The sequence below is a fragment of the Ambystoma mexicanum genome, chromosome 11 (genome assembly GCF_040938575.1).
Source record: "Ambystoma mexicanum isolate Mex_15411 chromosome 11, UKY_AmexF1_1, whole genome shotgun sequence".
Classification (NCBI taxonomy): domain Eukaryota; kingdom Metazoa; phylum Chordata; class Amphibia; order Caudata; family Ambystomatidae; genus Ambystoma; species Ambystoma mexicanum.
This window is the reverse complement of record NC_090934.1, coordinates 1376756791-1376775104: the sequence shown is the minus strand read 5'-3', so window position 1 is coordinate 1376775104 and position 18314 is coordinate 1376756791. Positions and strand designations below refer to the sequence as shown.

General features: G+C 47.2%; 1 protein-coding gene across 2 annotated transcripts in view; it reads left to right on the top strand.

The window, feature by feature from the left end:
• Positions 1-18314, top strand: part of USP8 (ubiquitin specific peptidase 8) — a 1053131-nt gene that overhangs the window by 175772 nt on the left and 859045 nt on the right. For both annotated transcript variants that reach the window (XM_069624966.1, XM_069624967.1), the window contains exon 4: positions 16115-16188. In XM_069624966.1, coding sequence (XP_069481067.1) covers positions 16115-16188 — 74 coding nt within the window. The remainder of the gene's footprint in view (positions 1-16114; positions 16189-18314) is intronic.

Sequence of the window (18314 nt, the reverse complement as noted above, 5' to 3'; positions counted from 1 at the left end):
GACCTTGCAGCCTCTTCTCTGTTCTGGGACTTTCAAGGGAGTATAGATACACCATTATCTTCATCTGGAGTTTAATGAGTAGCCCTTGTTTTTGCCTTCTGAGTCACGTGTGAGGACACCACGATTTTGTCCATTTCGTCCTTTTATTTACTGCTATTTGATTTAATTAAGCTGGGTGTCATTACTCCTCCTGCCCTCTGGAGACTTTCTCACTCCACCTTGCATATGCTTTTCGCATCTTTTACTGTCCAATACTTGGCGCTTGCAGATGTTTTCTTCTTTGCTTAATCTAAGAGAAACATCTCTCACGTACATGGCTTATCCTCTTGACTCCCTTTGTGCCTTGCAATTATTCCTTGAAGTGGCATCCTTGATCCCAGGCCACTAGACTCCTCTGTGTTCTTAACCCAAAGCTGTTTTTCCAGTTTCTACTGGCTCTGCAGCTCTGGTCTCTCTCTGAGGTAGCTTGATTGGTTTCAACATTAGTCTGTCGTCCACCTTTTTCTCATGGCTGTCTTAGCCACATTGTTTTCTTCTGCAGCAAGCGTCTATATGTCTCAGCTACCTTGCATTTCTGCGTATATACATTCACTTCATCTCACCTTGCTGATTTCTTTGATGCATATGATTTCTTTGTATTCAATTACATGTTTCTCTTATCACTACCAGTTACATCTACTCCTACATCCCGTCCCCTTTTCTCCATACTGTATGGGCGTCCCTTGCTAGGGACGGGAAACGGAACCCTTTTCACCAGAATAAAAATTGTCTTCTCCTTTTAAATTTAGCATGTGCTCCCCTGACTACGCCCACCGGCACCACTCACCAGTCCCGGACTCATTTCACCAGCGCTCCTGGGTAAGGCCTAAAGCCTTGTAATTCTACACACACTTCCACAGAATATTTTTTCCCATAGTCATTTCTTCAGAGTTAAAAGTACTCTGTCCTCTGGTGTCACACTCCTCCCCGGCGCATGTCGACTGCGGAGGGATTCAGCAGGTGTCCGGCCTGCGAGGGTTCCTTCCCCACGTCGGATCCACACGCGCTCTGTCTCGGGTGCCTTGGCCCAGACAATGGCTACGCGCTCACACTGCATTCGTTGAAGAACCACTTGGCCAGGTGGAGGGAGCTGGTCTCAAGATCACCACCAGAGAACCTCAAGGAGTAAGTCAGGAGGAAGACCAGGCCAAAGGTAAGTGCCCTGTTCTCCTCTGCACCCCGCATGAGGGACTCCTTCCCAGGGAAGCGTCCAAATAGGAGGGGCGTTCCAAGTCCTAAGAACAGCAAGGGGACCGAGGCTCCATGAGCTACCAGCCAAATGTCTGAAGGGTCCAGGGACCCTCCCGGTCTCACCGCTGAGGGGCCGCAAGACTCTTGTACCAGGGATCTCCCCAAGGGGCTCTGCTCTGATACCGAGGGGGTGTCTAAACGCAGTACCAGCACAACCAACATCATGGCTCAGGGCACTCCGGCTCCCTGGTCCCTACCTGAGGTGCAGGGAAGGACCGAGCCTTTGCAATGAAGCGTGTGGGCGGAGAGTGGTCCCAGTACAACAATCGGCATCCAGCAGGCACGTACGCAGTACAGGATAAAATGGCCACCCAGCCAGACAAAATGACACTGCTTCCAGGCCTTCCCATTCCAACATGCAGGCATTGGAATGCACGTCAAAGTGGGTTTGGTCAACGCCAGTTACCTAGTCCACCTCATACCCAACTGCATCCACGCAGGGGTGATACACCGATCCTAGCTACATGAGGCAAGGGACAGTGAGAGCACAGCAACAGGTACAGGTCCAAGGATCCGCTCCCACGCAAGTAAGCTCCTCACCAGTAAGGACAGGTTCTTCGAGAAGTTCCTCACCCTTATGAAGTCGCCTCAAATGGGCACCATACTCAGAGGGCATTGGGGGGGGGGGGTCATCCAAGACATGCTTCCTCCTGTACCGCTTCAACCTCCTGTCTTTGACCACACCCCGGTTCCTATGCAGGTCCAGGTCCCGCACCCCCCAGGATCAAATTGTCACGCCGGCTCCGCCCTCAGCGCAGCCCCCGCTGCAACCACTGGCACTGCCAGTCAGCACGCCACAGCTGCCCGCAGCACCTTCCAACACTCCATCAGCAGCACCTGACCTGCAGGACACAGCGTGGGACATGGATGACGAGGAAGACCAGGACACTTGCTCCTCAGCTAGGGCCTTCCATGAGAGGCTGGCGGGCATCGCAGGGTATCTGGGTATCCCGCAGCCTCAGGTCGAACAACCGGAGGCGGGGGTATTGGCAGAGGTGCTGACCAATCGCTCAACCACAAGAACCAGCATCCCGTTGCAGAAAAATGTTGAAGCCTTGGCCCAGAAAGGCTGGGTAAAGCCCCATTCCACGCAACCTACATCGACCTAACCGCCTACATGCCAAATATAGGCAGACAGAGGGGGATGCCCTCGTGCTGTCGGTGCATCCTCGGCCTCATTCCTCAGTTATAGCGGCGGCCTTTATGTATTTTAAGCCATAAGCCTCCACATCTGCCCCTACATCAGCCCTTCTAGGAAGGGAAGGGAGGCTCCTGGAGGCCTATGGGAAGAAGATCTATTCCAATGCTACGCTCCACCTGCGACAGACCAATGCTGACATAATGCTTGCTGCGGTGAACCAAAACCATTGGCGGGAGATTGCAGACTTCCTTCCTGAGCTTCCGGCACACAGTCGGGCACGATTCAAGGCAGGTCTGGCAGAGGCAAAGATAGTGGCCCAGAATATCATGGAGTCGACAGTGGCACATGTAGACACTGTCAGGACTATTTGTGTTGCCACCGACATGAATAGGATCACTTGGCTTATGGCAACTAAGTTTAAATCTGAAGTGCAGGAATGCATTCTCGACCTGCCATTCGAGGGGGGGTGGGCTTGTTTCATTCAACTACGGACGAGGAGCTTGATAAAAAGAATAACAGCTCCCAACCGGCTGAGGGTTTGTCAGTTTTAACTAAGTCCGTGCCCAAGACCTATAGCCAAGGTCACCCACACTCTGACATAGGTCATACCTTAGGTGGCTTCTAGGCAGCCAGGCAGGTCGCCCAGCCAGCACCGAAGCAAGCAGCACAAATCATTGCACAAGGGGTTCTTCCAGTCCCCCTCCCAGGCATCAGCCTCCGAAAGAAAAAAACTGTGACAGTGCCATCCAGGTCCACAGTTCTCAGTGGGAGGCAGGGTGCCCTTCATATTCATGCCTGGTGAGCAAGGTTTGTGGACCCCTGGATTCTCTCAGTGGTTTTTCTCGTGCTTCCATCTGCCCATACCTCCATCTCCTCTTTCCTCCCCCTCACTCCCACAGATTGGGACAGCAAATCTACATGTGGAGATTCGGTCGTTCATGGCGTTCAGGCGATGGCGGTGGTTCCTACCTCACAGCGAGGCATGGGCGTCTATTCTCATAACTTTGCCATACAGAAAAAGAACAAGGCTGGCCTGAGAGTTGTACTGGACCTGTCAACCTTGAATCTTTCCCTACTCCTTCAAAAGTTAAAGATGGTTACGCCAGCACTGATACCGGAGTGTCCTGGCCACTGGCCCAAGAACACAGATCCTGCACCATCAGGAAATGGGGGCAAGGAGTAACACAGCTTTTATTCGTCCCTTGGAGACAATCAAGCCCAGGGGGCCCAGCTGGATTCAGTCGGTGCCAGGCTCATGAACAATTGTAAACTGAGACGTTTATTTGGTGCAGGAGTGCTTTATTCAGGATCACAGGAACTTTCACGTGCATTCTGTTCGGGCGTGGCTGCTGGTGGCACGTGTAACATCTTCTAGGAGTGGCAGGGTGTGGCCAGTAAGCCAGAGCTAGTGGGCGTGGCTAAGAACTGGACTATATAAGCTCAGCCAGCCTTCATGCGAACGCTTTGCGTTATTCTGCACTTGCAAGCAACGTAACATTCATCGCCGCCTGACTGCAGATTCACCTCTTAGACTCCAGCTTCATACTTATCTACCTGTTATCACCTGCATGTGCGTCTCTTCTAACTTCACATCCAGTATTCCAGCTTCAGCCTGCAGCACGACGCGATAATCATCCGCGAGGACGGCACATGCAAGAGATATGAAAGTCAAGGTTAGATATTAAGACATTCAGTTCAAGGTAGCGTCGCCATCAAACCTTGCGCTAAACCTTAAATCATTACTTACCTGTTGCCGGATCATCCCAGATCCTCTCCTCTTCCATCCGGCTTGCCTCAAGCTTCAAGGCCGCTGCTGGGCCGCGATTCCACCTGCAGGAAGAAATCAGAAGAGAGTTATTAACGATACAAAACGTTTCAATAGCGAGAAGAGACAATAGAACTGAAAGACATTTAACATAAGAAGGGGATAGTCGCAGCTGGACTGGGCTACCACATACGACGGGACCAGTGAAGGAACTCGGCCCCATCAAGAAGCGCCCCTGCAGAGAGTAGCAGGATGGAGAGCTCATTATATGGGTCGGCGTATGCTCACCACACTTTGGGAAGAAGGGTTTGAGAGAGAGAGAACATTCACAGAGCAGCATCCTCACATTTTCTCATATCCATGCAGGAGTAGTGCCACCAGTTGTCGCAGCCCACAGCATATTTGCAGGGGAAGAAGCCAGATAAGGGGTATCCACTTAAATGGAGTGCTGCAACCGTGCCCCAGCATCCTTGCTGAGACCAGGTGAGTGTAACATGGAGACACTGTATGGGGGAGACTGGATGTGCTCCCTGCATCTGAAAGATGCTTACCTGCACATCCCTATTTGGGAACCACATTGTTTCTTCTTCCGGTTCATGATCATGGGCTTTCATTTCCAATATACGGTTCTCCCATTTGGTCTCAATTCGGCCCAATGGTCTTTACAAGGTTAAGGAAGGCTGTGGCAGCCCTTCTCCGAGCTGAAGGCTACCACCTTTAGCCATACCTCGACGACTGGCTAGGATGAGTGGAGTCTCCCGAGGGAGTCCAGAACACTGCAACCAGTCTCATGCACACACTATACGAGTCAGGGTTCTCCATCAACCTCAAGAAATCGCAATTACTTCCCACTCATTCTTAAACATTCTTGGGCCTAATTTGGGATACGAGGGCATAGAGGATCTTCCTCTCCCAGGACAAGATCAATGCAATCAGGTCTGCCACAGGGCATTTCCTCAGCTGGACAGTGACTTCGGTATGATGGTATCAAAACCTGCTCGGGATAATGGCGGCATGCCTCCTTGCGGTGGCCCACATGAGGCTCAAAATGAGGAGGCTGCAGCTACACTTCTCAGCCTCTTGTAATCAATCGGGAGACAGGCTCCCAAGCAGCCCTTGTCAGCATACCACAGCACCTTCACCAGGATCTCTGGTGGTGGAAAACTGAGGCCAACCTGTAGTGGGCAGGCCATTCTGGCGGCCTCTACCAGCGGTCACCATTTCCACAGTTATGTTCCTGGAAGGTTGGGGAGCTACCCTGGACAGTCAGTGTTCATGGACTTTGGTCAAAGTAGGAACAGCTAGAGCACATCAATTGGCTCGAGATGATGGCCATCTGGCCGGCCTCTCAAAGCTTTTATCAGAACCAAATCAGTCTGCATTCAGACTGACAGCTCCACCTGCATGTATTACTTCAATAAGCAGGGGTGGGGGGGGGTACACCCGGTCTCCTCCTCTGTGCAGGTTGTCCATCGACATTTGAGAGTAGGCACTGCCGCACATTTACCCTTTGGCCGTCCACCTCCCAGGAGAAGCCAACCTAAAGCTGACAGACTCAGCAGGTTGGATGATACTATGAATGGCAGTTGAGCAAGCATGTCCTGAAGGAGATCTTCAACAGTTGGGGCCATCCTCATGTGACCTATTCGCCACCGGGAGCAACAGGCGATGTCACCAGTATGCTTCCTGGAAGGCACAGGGCCGATGCTCAGTGAGGGACGCTTTGCAGATTCAGTGGAGTGACATGTGGGCATATGCTTTCCGTCTGACCCAGTTGATACACAAGGTCATCTGCAAGGTCGGGGAGTCGCAGCGGCTTTGCCTCATCTTTATTGCCCTGTGGTTGCCGGCCAGACATTGGTTCTCCTAGCTCCTCCGGCTGTCATGTCAGCCTCCAGTCCTCCTGCAGTGGGACTGTCTCACTCTTATCCCAGCAGGGCGGCACATTGATACATCCCATGCCAGAGAAGCTAGCCCTAGCAGCTTGGTGCCTGAGCACGTCACCTTAAGACATTTACATTTGTCACAGGACAATTTGGACATCATTCAGGTGTCCAGGTTGACACCTGCTGTACTTATAAGGCAGCCATTGGAGCTTATAGAAACTCCAGTGATAATCTCTTCTCCTCCTCCAATCCGTTGGTCAAAAAACACCTAGCGGGCCTGACCAGATTGCATCCTCCAGTCATGCGGCCACGCCCGGCCTGGGACCTCTACGTGGTGCTGGCCGCCTGTGTGACTCGTAAAACAAATCCTACCATGATCTTGCCCCCCTGGGCAACCATGCACCTGTCTTAGACAATCTCCTAGGGGGGTGTGGATCACTATACCCCCCCCTGCTTTCGTATCTCAGGGCCTATGTGCACTGTGTTACTCCTATCTTACGCCTAACATACACCTATCTTACTCCTATGGGCACAGTAACATAAGACACAAAGAAAACACATGAATCGATTCAATTATAACAATAGAATAAATTTATGCATAACAAGGCATGATGCAAGCATTACCAAAACTATGCAAATCTCAACTTTGCACCTTTTATGCTTCTGGTGCAAATCTACCATGCAATAACTATAAGCCTTACAGGTTTCTAATGCAAGCCTGTAATTCTAATGCAGTCTAATGCAAGCATCAGCATTCCTCTCCAATCCACACCATACTTCACACTCACTCTCTAAGACGATCCCTGTCTGATTTCCCCTTCCCCAAACCCAAAGCTCTTTGTGTGAGTGTCTGTTCTAATCAATCAGTCAGTCAGTCTAGGCCATGAGCCCCTCTCCAGCTCTGTCTTTGTCAAGTCTCTCCAAGTCTCTCCTCTCCCGCTACTCTGCAACCAGCCAGTCATTCAGAGCCAGGCCTCGCTCTCTCTCTGCCAGATCGATCTCATCAAGGCCTCATCAGATGCTGCTCCACCAAGACACCTCTCCCTCATCGAACTCCATCATCATCTAGCACCATCTCCAACACTCCCTTCTCTTCACCTCTGGTTATACTATTCCATGACGCACTCAAATCCCTATGGTTACATTCGTTCTCTACTAAGAATGTCTCTTTCTCTGTCAGCATTTTCTAAATATGAACGTGCCTGAAAGTCTGTGTTTGCAATGTACTTTCACTTAGTGTTCTTGTCGTGTTCTGTGTCAATGTGACATTGGACATCATATCTCTGTCATGGCCTTTCTGTCTGTGGTGCATGCCTCCTATTTCTCCATTCATACCCATTCACTCCACTGTTGGCTTCACAAAATCCTCTTTCCTCCAGAGAACAGGCCATCTCTCCTCGCAAAAGCACACTCTGCCATTCTCCATGTGGCGCTGCCTCCATGCTTTTCTGTCTCCGCGAAGCACACAAGCCATGCTATGCTGATTAGGCCAGGCCGTCTCTACTAAGGCAAAGGCGACCTCTTATCAAATGTTTACGAATTCCTTTCTTTCACAGTGTACCATAACAACTTTGCACAGAGCCCAGTGGCACTTCTCTGTCTCCATCCAGAAATGGCTTTATAATGCCAGCTAAATGCTTTCTAGCGTTTACACTTTCTTCTCGCAAATCCAAGCGCTATCTATATGCTCAAAGCATATTTTAAGTGCACACTCTACGTGCATGGTGTCTGTACAATGCATACATCTGTACGTGTAACTACAAAACATACCAATGTGTCATTCTTAATGACTCTACATGGTATTTCAAATATGACAGTGTGTCATTCTAAATGCAAATTGCAAATGCAATGTACAATGGATAGCTTAAACAGGATGCAATAATGGAATGATTCCAAAGCAAAGAGTAATGATTGGATAATGGTTCTGTAACAAAGAGTAATGATTCTCTAATGATAACAAATCCAGGCTCCTCATTTTATCAGATTCTACACGGCCTGGCCCACAAGCCTTTTGAGCCCATTGCATCAGTGGACATCAGGCTTGTTACTAGCAAGACTGCGCTTCTTGTCGGCCTCACCTGAGCGCGCAGCATTAGTGAGATGCAGGCCCTGGCGGCATCAGAGTCATATACCACATTCCACCTGGAGAAGGTGCTGCTTAGGACACACCCTTCATTCCTCCTAAAGGCTGTGTCATCCTTTCACCTTAATGAGTAGATGGTACTTCGACCTTCTTCCCAAATCCGAAGGATGAGGCAGAGAAGATGTTGCACTGTCTGGATGTCAGACGTGCCCTGAGATTCTACCTAGACAGGAACAAGACCATCCGTAACTCGGATCCCTTGTTTGTCACTTTTGGTGGGTCAAAACCAGACGGCAAAGCATCCAAAGCGTCATTTGCAAGGTGGATGCTGATGGCCATCAAAGAAGCTTATGAGGGGCCGCACATGAACTTCTCAGCAAACATGCATGCCCATGCGATCAGAGCCAAGGCATGCCTTTCGAAGGCACATGCCCTTGCAGACAATCAGCAAGGCAGCTACTTGGGTCTCTCGATCCACCTTTTGCAAGCACCATTGCTTGGACGCCAGTGCCAGATCAGATGCAGCATTTGGTCAGGCACTTTTAAGAAACCTGTTTTCCTTGAGGGGCAACTCTCCTCTCCAGGGCTTCATTCTGTTGGAATCGCCCATACAGTGTGGAGCGAAGGGACGGGACATAGGAGTAATTATAAGTTACTCACTGTAGTGACTAACATACTCCTAGTCCATAGTCCCCTTTCCTCCATACGTCCCACCATCCTCCTTATAAAACCTGTGTCATTAGGCATTGTAACATAGCGGACACGTCAAAAGGGACTGAGGAGTGGCACCGGTGGGCAGAGTCAGGGGAGCGCATGCTCCCGGGGTCGCGCCCTCGCGCGTATCTGAATTTAAAAGGGAAGACAATTTGTTTCTGGTGAAAAGGGTTCTGTTTCCCATCCCAAGCGAGGGAAGCCCATACAGTATGGAGAAAAGGGGACTATGGTCTAGGAGTAAGTTAGTGTCTACAGTGAATAATTTATAATTGATCCTTTTAAGTATTTGCATATCGTTTCAGTGTGTCTTTCTTTCATGAATTCACTCTGCCCATGTCCAATTTCACTTATAGTGCTTCGATATCCAATGGTGTGTGCAGACATCCTTCAATACTTTCACTGCCGGGGCACATTTGATATGGCTGTCTGAGTGCATAACATTTCTCATACGCTTGATGCAGTATTGGGACATTCAATACCTGGTGTTCCACATAGGGATCTTCTCTTGCTGTTCCAATATGATGGAGGCAAGGGAGCAGGAGCTAGGATGACATGTCCACCTGCTCCTCTAACTTTTTTCTGAAGGGAGAACCTTTTTGGCAACCAAAGCCAGAGATCACAGTAGTTACGGGCGCCTCACTACACATCAATCTTTTGGACCTGAGGGCAATCGGACTCGTGCTGAAACCCTTTTTACCCGCTGTACAGGGAAAGAATGTCCTGATGACGGACAACACAGTGGCCATGTACAACCTCAACTAGAGAGAGGTGGTATAGGGTCACTACCACTGTTCAGAGAGGCAATGCAGCTCTGGTTCTAGGAATTAAAGAATGAATCTCCCTATCGGCAATTCACCTAGCTGGCGAGGAGAACATGGCGGTGGACTCTCTGAGCAGGAAGAGCACAATCTCCCACGAGTGGGAACTATCTCAGGATGTCTTCAAGAGATCTTTGCCCTTTGGGGAACTCCTCAAGTGGATCTGTTTGTGACCAGTGTCAGCAGAACGTGAAAACTGTTCTGCTCCAGGAAATTTCCCCCAAGAGAAGCGCTAGGGGACATGTTCCTAGTGAACTGGTAGTTTCCACTCCTGTACACTTTTCCTCCAGTCCCTGTCATTCCTTAAATCATCAGGAGGTTGGGAAAATTCAGGAAATTCATGATCCTAATCGTTTTTGGATTGGGCCAGGAGGACGTCGTACCTGAACCTTCTGGACATGTCCATCGGCCCTACATGCGTCTTCCATAAAGAGAGAACCTTCTCTCGCGAGAGGGGGGTTGGGTTCTCCATCCAGAGGTCAAGAACTCAACCTTCACGTATGGTTTCTGAGACGTTGAGATACAAAGATTGGGACCTCCTGGATGACCTAATGGAGATTTTGCTTTCCGACAGAAGGCCAGCAATGAAATCCTTGTACTGATGTTGGAACAAATTCTGCAGCTGGTGGTGGGAAAAGAGTGTGGACACTTTTCAGTGCGATACACCTATGGTGGTGTCTTTCTTATTACAGCTGGTAAATATGGGGCTCCAGCTTGGAACTATCAAAAGTATACTTGGCTGCGTTTTCAATCTTCAAGCGCATGTCGGAAGAAGTTTCATATTTCAAAATGCCATTGATTATACAGTTTCTAAAGGGGCTCACAAATGTCCCCCCCCGCTCCACCCCCTCCTTATACAATTTCAAGTTCCAGTTTGGGAATATGAATCTTGTACTAAAATGTCTTCTGTGCGCTTCGTTTGAGTCGCTCCACTCATGCCCATTGAGACTGCTGACTTTTAAGACCATCTTATTAGTCGCTTTAACATCAGCCGGCAGGGTGAGCGAGTTACAGGCCTTTTCTTGTAAACCACTGTTCACAACCTTCTATAAGGACAAAGTTGTTCTAAGGGTTAAGCTTACATTTGCTCAGAAAATTGTGTTGGATTTTCACATCTCACAGAAGATTGTTTTGTCCACATTTTATCAGCCTCCACATCCTGGCAAGGAGGAAGAAAGGCTACACAGGCTAGATTCAATAAGGGCACACATTTTTACATTTCACATATGGCTAAAATACGACAAGATGACAACTCTTTGTTGGGTACACCGGACACAAATTGGGAATGGCGGTCCCAAAGCAAAAGACATTACAGAATGCAGGAAAAGATCCCAGAGAAGGCCCGAGGACTCGATCCACAATGGGCATGGCTACGTTTTCTGAGGTGCCGATAAATGACATTTGTGCAACAGCCACCTGGCCTACTATTCACGCATTCACAAAACATTACTGCCTGGATTCGTCTTCAGGCCAGGAAGGAGGATTTGGAAAGGCGGTTTTACATTTTGTCCATGACAAATCTTGAGAATAAATTCAATACTCCCTCCTCCAAAATTGTCACTGCTTTGGGAGTCCATCTAAATATGAAGAATACGTGGGAAGACACAATCGGTTCGAAGAACAAGTTACTTACCCCCTGGAAACATTCTTTCGACTGGATGTTCTTTCCACATATTCCTCATCGCCCCTCCCAGTCTATCCCCGCTGTAGAATTACTGTGCATTACACCTTACACTCCTTCATTGTCTGATACTGTCTTGGACACGCTAATGGCGGTTATACTGTGAGGAGGTGAATAAGCCAACGGGCGCTGTGCGGGTTTTATATACTCGCGGTGACGTCAACCTCAAGACGGAGGCTCTTGAGAGACATCGAGACGACCGCATCGACACACAGCGCCCACTGGCAAAACATTTTTGCCCAAGCAGCTAAAGCTGGAAGGGAAAATATCTAAAGATGAGGAATACGTGGGAGTAACATCCATTTGAAATAAAGTTACCAGGGGTAAGTAATTTGTCCTTCTAGTGGCAGTCAATTCAGCATGGTGAGTTTGGGAACTTGAAGCTCTGTCAGTTCAGGAACTAAACATTAATTTTTCAAAAGATAAGTAATACTTAAAACAGATCAGAGGTTTGTGCCTAGTTTCCTTCCTTTTTTTCATTTGAACTAACCTTTGGTGTTGCCAACATTCTTCAGTAACCCATCGATAAGCGAGGTCAATCCTATGGTTGGATGTAAAATGGGTGCTGAGATATTATATGGATGCACCAAGCACATATTTCATTCTACTCAATAGTTGCATTTGGGCGGAGTGGCACAGCCAAAGGAATATCGCCAGATGGTTATCAGTCTGTATCGGGTTTTGAGGAACGAAAGCTGACCAGCCACTCCCTGGAAGTCTCAGAGCTTACTCTACAAGAGACCTGTCATCCACTACTGTCCTGGTGGCAGGAGTACCGCTTGAAAACATTTTTATGGATTCCCACCGGATAAGTGACCCACACCTTCAAATGGTTTTACTGTATCGTTAGGAAGGCAGCGGAGGAATCGAGGGTTGCTAAGGTGGTCCTACGTGGCCTGTTTACCTGAGGAAACTTTTTCTTTTGTTCCTTCTCCCATCCTAGTAGACCCTTTTGAACTATTTTGTAATCTATTGAATAGCATGTGAATCTTAATGTCCAGTGCTGGAGATGAAAACAGTTGCATTAGTTTGCAAGCATTAGTATTGCCCATAGCTACACATGCAATCTTCTCGCCTTCCTCTTTTGAAGTTCTAAATTGGACGATTACCATACATTACAAAAATTTGAAGATGGCCACTGGGAGTGCAGATAGGGGAATGGGTGCCTATTAGCTAAATGAGACTGATGGAACACGTAAGTGCAGTTTCTTGTTATGTACATTTAAAACTGATTTGTTAATGTAGAAGATTCACAGCCTGACAACAGGGAATATTCATCAGCATTGTAATCTATGAAGGATACCAATGCTTGAGAACTGTTGTCACAGGAGAGTGACTTTTTACGTAAATGAGCGATGAGTATGTATACACCCCTGCATCCGCACCACACAAAATGTCTTGCAACATGCACACAACAAATAAAGGCCCAAGAATGAAGCATGCAGATACACTAGGCTCAAAAAAATAAACACAATATGCACATATAATACAACCCGAATGAGCATACAATAAGCTAATATTGTGCATCTGCCCACGCACTAGGCAATATGTACGTGCAAAACGCTGCATGCTTTGATAAGTTGGCTACATGGTTTCTGGTTTCTCATTTGATTCTCCGCAATCCGAGATCGGCAGGGAAAAGGAGAGAAATTGGAGAGAATAAGGAAGGAGAGAGGAGCAGTAAGAAGGGGAAAGGAGAAGGCCGGAGGGATTGCCGAAAGCATGAGGAGTGGAGACAGAGAGGGAATGGAGAGATGGGTGGAGGAGAGGGTGTGTTGAACTTTAGAACCTGAGCCATAGGGAGGTTTCTCAAGTGGTGGAGGAGAGGGCCGAAGAACCAAAGTCATTTGTGTAGGCCAAGTTGGGAGACCATTTTGATAAGCCCAACAAAGAAAATCTGATGGTACACAGGGGCTAACCAGTTGCATATTGCGTGACCTCAGACACCTGTCAGAAGACCCAAGGGGTACCAGGTGGATGTACTCAGTAGGAGTGCTCAGCAGATCAACCTGTGAACTTGCTAACATCTTTTACAGCCAAGAAAGTAATGGACGGGACACTTTAAATCCCAGAGACTGTCCATGGCTATCTTTCCTGCAGAGGATTTGATTCAGAACTAGGGGAGAGAGGGAAGGCCTGAGGACCATTGCCCTAAGCAGATTTGGGGAAACCCAGAGTGTTCATTGTACTAATGCTCAGTGTATTCTGTGGGCTTAGTCAATGCTCATCTCTGCTTTGGGAGAACAAAATAAAACTGATGGTGAACCATTGCAAACCTTTATAATAGTTCTCTGTTTATCCACTTACCGCAACAGTACTGTACACAGAAAGGCGACACATGGAATACAAGTGAGAAAAATACACACAAGTGAGAACAATACACACATACCATGTTAATATTAATGTTAAAGGTATTTATATAGCGTACCGTCTCCAACAGAGTTGGTCTCCAGGCGCTCAGGCGGATCTGTAAACAAAAATGTGGGGGGTAGGTTAGTGAGTGTAGAGGGCGTAATAAAGTGAGAGGTGGTGTACTGTTGCCAGCTTCAGTTTGGTTTTCACTATGCGTTGAGCTTGGGTGTGCATGTAGGATCAAAGCGGGTCCTTGTGTGCTGTTGCAATATGAGTTGTTTGTTCATTGTTGCAGTGTGGTGAAGTCTGTGCTGTTTGCTGTGAGAGAGGTGGTTGTGTGGGTTAGTGTGAATTATGTATGCAGAAATGTGAGGTTTTGGTTAGTGGGTTGTATGTCTCATGTCCTATAGTTTAGTTCATATATTAGGATGTCATACTGGGTCGGTATATTTTTTATCTTGGTTTGATTGTCTACTTTCTGAGGTGATAGTGTGGCCGGTTTCCATCAGATTGAATTGGCTAAGTACCCCAGGTTCGGTGAGCATTGTATCCTAGTTCGAATAGTGGGATTATATTATCCTTAACCAGCTCCTTGCTATCTATTTATTGTTGGTGGTCCATTGGTGATATAACCCACTCTTCCGTTTCCTGACTGTCTAGTTTCAGGGTCTGTGTTGAGGCTGGCCTCCATCTAAGTTTTGACCTTAGTACACCAAGGGGCGAGCATAATCCCTGTTTAGGAGTTGGAATTATCATTCCCGCTCCTTTCTATCTATTAATGTTGGTGGTCCATTGCTGCCTGTGCCCTCGAGGGATGCCAGGTGCCACTGCTGGGTCATACCTTGCTCTCGCTTCCGATTGATCTGGGGTGTTCCTTGGAAATGTTTGGTGTGGTTTGTTTAATTGATAAGTGGATATGTTATAGATCTTTATATTCTGATTTATAGGGGTTGATGATTTAGGGAGTCAGGGTAGGCTCTTCTCACGGTTTAGTTCCTCTGTGTATGTCCTTATTAGCGTTCTTTCTGGTTATGGGGTGAAGTGCCACGATTTGAGGAGTTTCCTGAATTGTAGGTGATCTCTTGTGTTCCGTATGCTCTTTGGTAGTTCGTTCCAGGTTTTTGGGGCGAGATGAGAAAAAGAGGATCCCCCGAGTTTTCTCTTGTTGTATGATTTGGGTTCCAAAAGGATGTCGCTGCTGGATCTGAGTGGCCTTGCAGTGTGATGTGCGTTTAGTTTTCTTTTGAGGAACTCTGCACCTTGGTCGTGGATTGCTCTGTGGGTTATGCACATTGATTTGAATTGGACCTGCTGTTGAATGGGTAGCCAGTGTAGCATATTCAGCGCTGGTGTGATGTTCTCTTCAAGGTAGTTTAAGGAGCAGTCTTGCCGCCACATTTTGTACGCATTTGAGTTTATTTAGGAGTCGTTCGGGCAAGCCTAGCTATGGGCTGTTGGCCTAGTCTAGTCTGGACATGAGGGCGATGACAGCAGTTGTTTTGCGGTGGGGATGTAAGTAAGCACTGCATATATGCTCGGAATAGGCATAATCACAGTTATCTAAATGAATATGCATACACACCGCCTCCACAGTCCCTCGCACACATGCACCCACACACACCAGTTGTAGTTGCCCTCTCTTTATCCCTGACATGGCAAGTACAAGCAATATGCTCGGAATAAGCATACACACATATTAGAGGCTCAGACAATTGGCAAATACTACCATTCGTATGGAATTTGAATGATCATACATACCAGAAACCCCCAACCATACACATGTAAAAAATAGAGGAAACCAGCGGGATGAGGCACTAATAGTACGTTTTCTACCTATAAAATGTGAAGTTGACATACCATTTCCCCAATGCAATCCAAGGCCATTGCACTAAAAATTAACCGAAAGAGATAGTCTTATTGAAGTGTGCTATAGTGTGATGGAATTTTAATTAGTAAAATGCTTCATTTGCATAAGGTTTTTGTATGCTATGGTTGACACTCCCAACATTTTTAGGACTTCACCTTTTAAAAAGCTAGTAACCATAACTATTTTTTTTTTAAAATCCACTAATACAATGTATACATGTTATAGGGCTGGGCATTTAAGTAATCTTTGATTATTTTTTTTTTCTGAACTAAATCAGATTTAATTTATCATGTGAAAGATCAAGCCAGATAGATCTCCTTAGGGGTTGTTTTCTATACTATCTTCTTTTAAAGACTACTACAGACATAGTGGCTTCGGAGGCTGTGTGGTGTGGGAGTGGTGAAGCTGTTTATGTAGTATGTCTTGCATTGTTAGTTTTGTGTTTCTTACTTTACAAGTGTCTGAATGACATGCCGCTTTATACGGCTCTGCTAATACATTTTTGTTTCATTTGCAGGAGTTTTTTGGGCCATCTACTGTGAAAAAAGCTCTTGAGGAGGCTGAAAAACTTTCTGCAAGCCTTAAAAATAGGTGTGTATAGAATGTGGACAGCATCTGAGTTATTATCACCCGATTAAACATATTTAATATGTCACTGTACCAAACGTGTTAAGCAGTGTAGAAATCTGCTCCCTGTGAGATAGATTGTTAAAGGTATTAATTGAAAGAGAGATGTGATCACACAGGAATCTACCCTATTGCCAGATTTCCATATACTAGTTTGCGCTATAAGATGAATTGCCTTTCTACCTATTTTATTTCAGTTCATATTTAAGTTTCATTTGTTTTTGAGTTTCTTTTGTTCAATATCATGAACTTCTTGAGCCTACATCCAGTCCCCCTTCCACCCTACTCTTGTGTTTGGAGTCCCTTAGGAACCGTAAGCTTTGGGCTGCTGCTGGTTCTGCAATGCTTCGTCAGTTGGGGGATTAACCAGGTGCCTCAGATGGTAGATTTCTTCCTGCCTCCCACTCTGCATTTTTAGTACTTATTGTACAACAAGACCTGGCAGCAGGTGGGTGACCATCTCTTTAGGGCACTCTGGCAGGGGACACCTTTTCAGGGTTCTCTCAGTCTGGGAGGTACCCCAAACGTCTTCAGTGTACCAGAGGAGACTTTGTGGTTCCCCACAGAGAAGCTGTAATCCAGTCATTGATGGAGAACGAGGTGCTCCATCAGTGGGTTAAGTCCACCGTTTCTAGGCTTCTGCCTGAGGATTCCCTTGAAGGGGCAAATTACAGACAAGGATCCAAAGATAAATCTGGGTGTGGGCCTGAGGATGTCTGCAAAGGTGCTAAAGCCTTATTGACATCCTAGGTTTCCCAGAAGGAGGCTAAAGTGTGGGAGGTGCTCCACAAAGAGTCTAGACCACACATAGCCAATTTTGCGGCTCATTCAGGCACATCATCAAGGGTTCACCCTCACAGAATGGTGGATAAAGGCCACTGGGAAGACGGGTCAGCCAATGCTTTGGGTCCTCAGGTTTTCAAAATGATGAACCGGTCAAAACAGCAAAAAACATGCCACACTCATTCCTCCTGTGCTGCCGGGCTTCTTTGAACGCCCACGGCTGTCAGGAGGCTGTACAGTGAGGAAGGTTTGTGTCCAACAGGTGTTAAGTGGGTCCCTTTTTTCCTCTATATACAGTGGTTGGCTCCTACAGCAAAATCTATCACCCACGGTGGAACTTCTGCTGACTCCATCCCCCCTACTCTGTTCTGTTCCTTGACTATCTACACAAGGACCTTGAGCTTGCCCCTGTCTCAGCCTGTGCAGCCCCGTCGGAGATCGATTTTATTTTGTTGCCTAGATGCAGGTAATAATGCAGTCCCTTACTATGAATAGATTCTTCTGTGATATATTTTAATGAGCTGCTACCCCAATCTCTTCTAAGTGGGCCATGCAGTCATGCCGCCTCCGTACCTTACAGATACCACCCTCTAGTCAGGTGGCTATATCATTAGTGGCGCCTCTTCCGCCCATGACATTGACTGTGGGTCATGTGGCAACAAGGAATGACGACACTGACCAAGTGGTGCCATGATGGTTGCTGTAGACCTTTATTTAACAGGAACATAAACATATCTGTCCTTGTCTCTAATGGTGTTTCCCTTCCTAAACTAAAGCAACTCGGGTGCTCTTCAGGAAATTCATGTAAGACCAAATCAAAAGGCACCTTCCAAGTCAAAAAGGTTCCTACTCTGCTACTATACTAACTCATATAGTTTTGGCTGTGCTCGTATCCCAGGAGAATTACTCCCTTCTCTTGGATTTAAAGGGTCCCAAAGACTCTCTGGTCGTTCATAGCAAATGTTCCATAAAGGTTTGGGCTTCTTGTAGCCCAAAAGAAAAGCACAGCTCTACAGGATGCTTGTAAGGCTAGGAGAATGACTCCCTTCTCCTAGCTGGTTCCCCACTGTCTCTTACAGTTCTCAGCAATACTCTTAATTCCTTTATGGAGGTTTGCACAGACTCCACTTTCTTTGTATTCTTTATTCTGTCCCCACTGGGAAGATAAAGATGCTCTCTGAGTCCCTCTCGACTCTCCAGCACCACACTCTTGTGGTACTGCCCAGGGAATTGTGTTACAAAGTGATTCACTACTGCGACTTATTTACTGTTTACAATTTTGCATCTTCCCGGCCCCCTCCCTGACT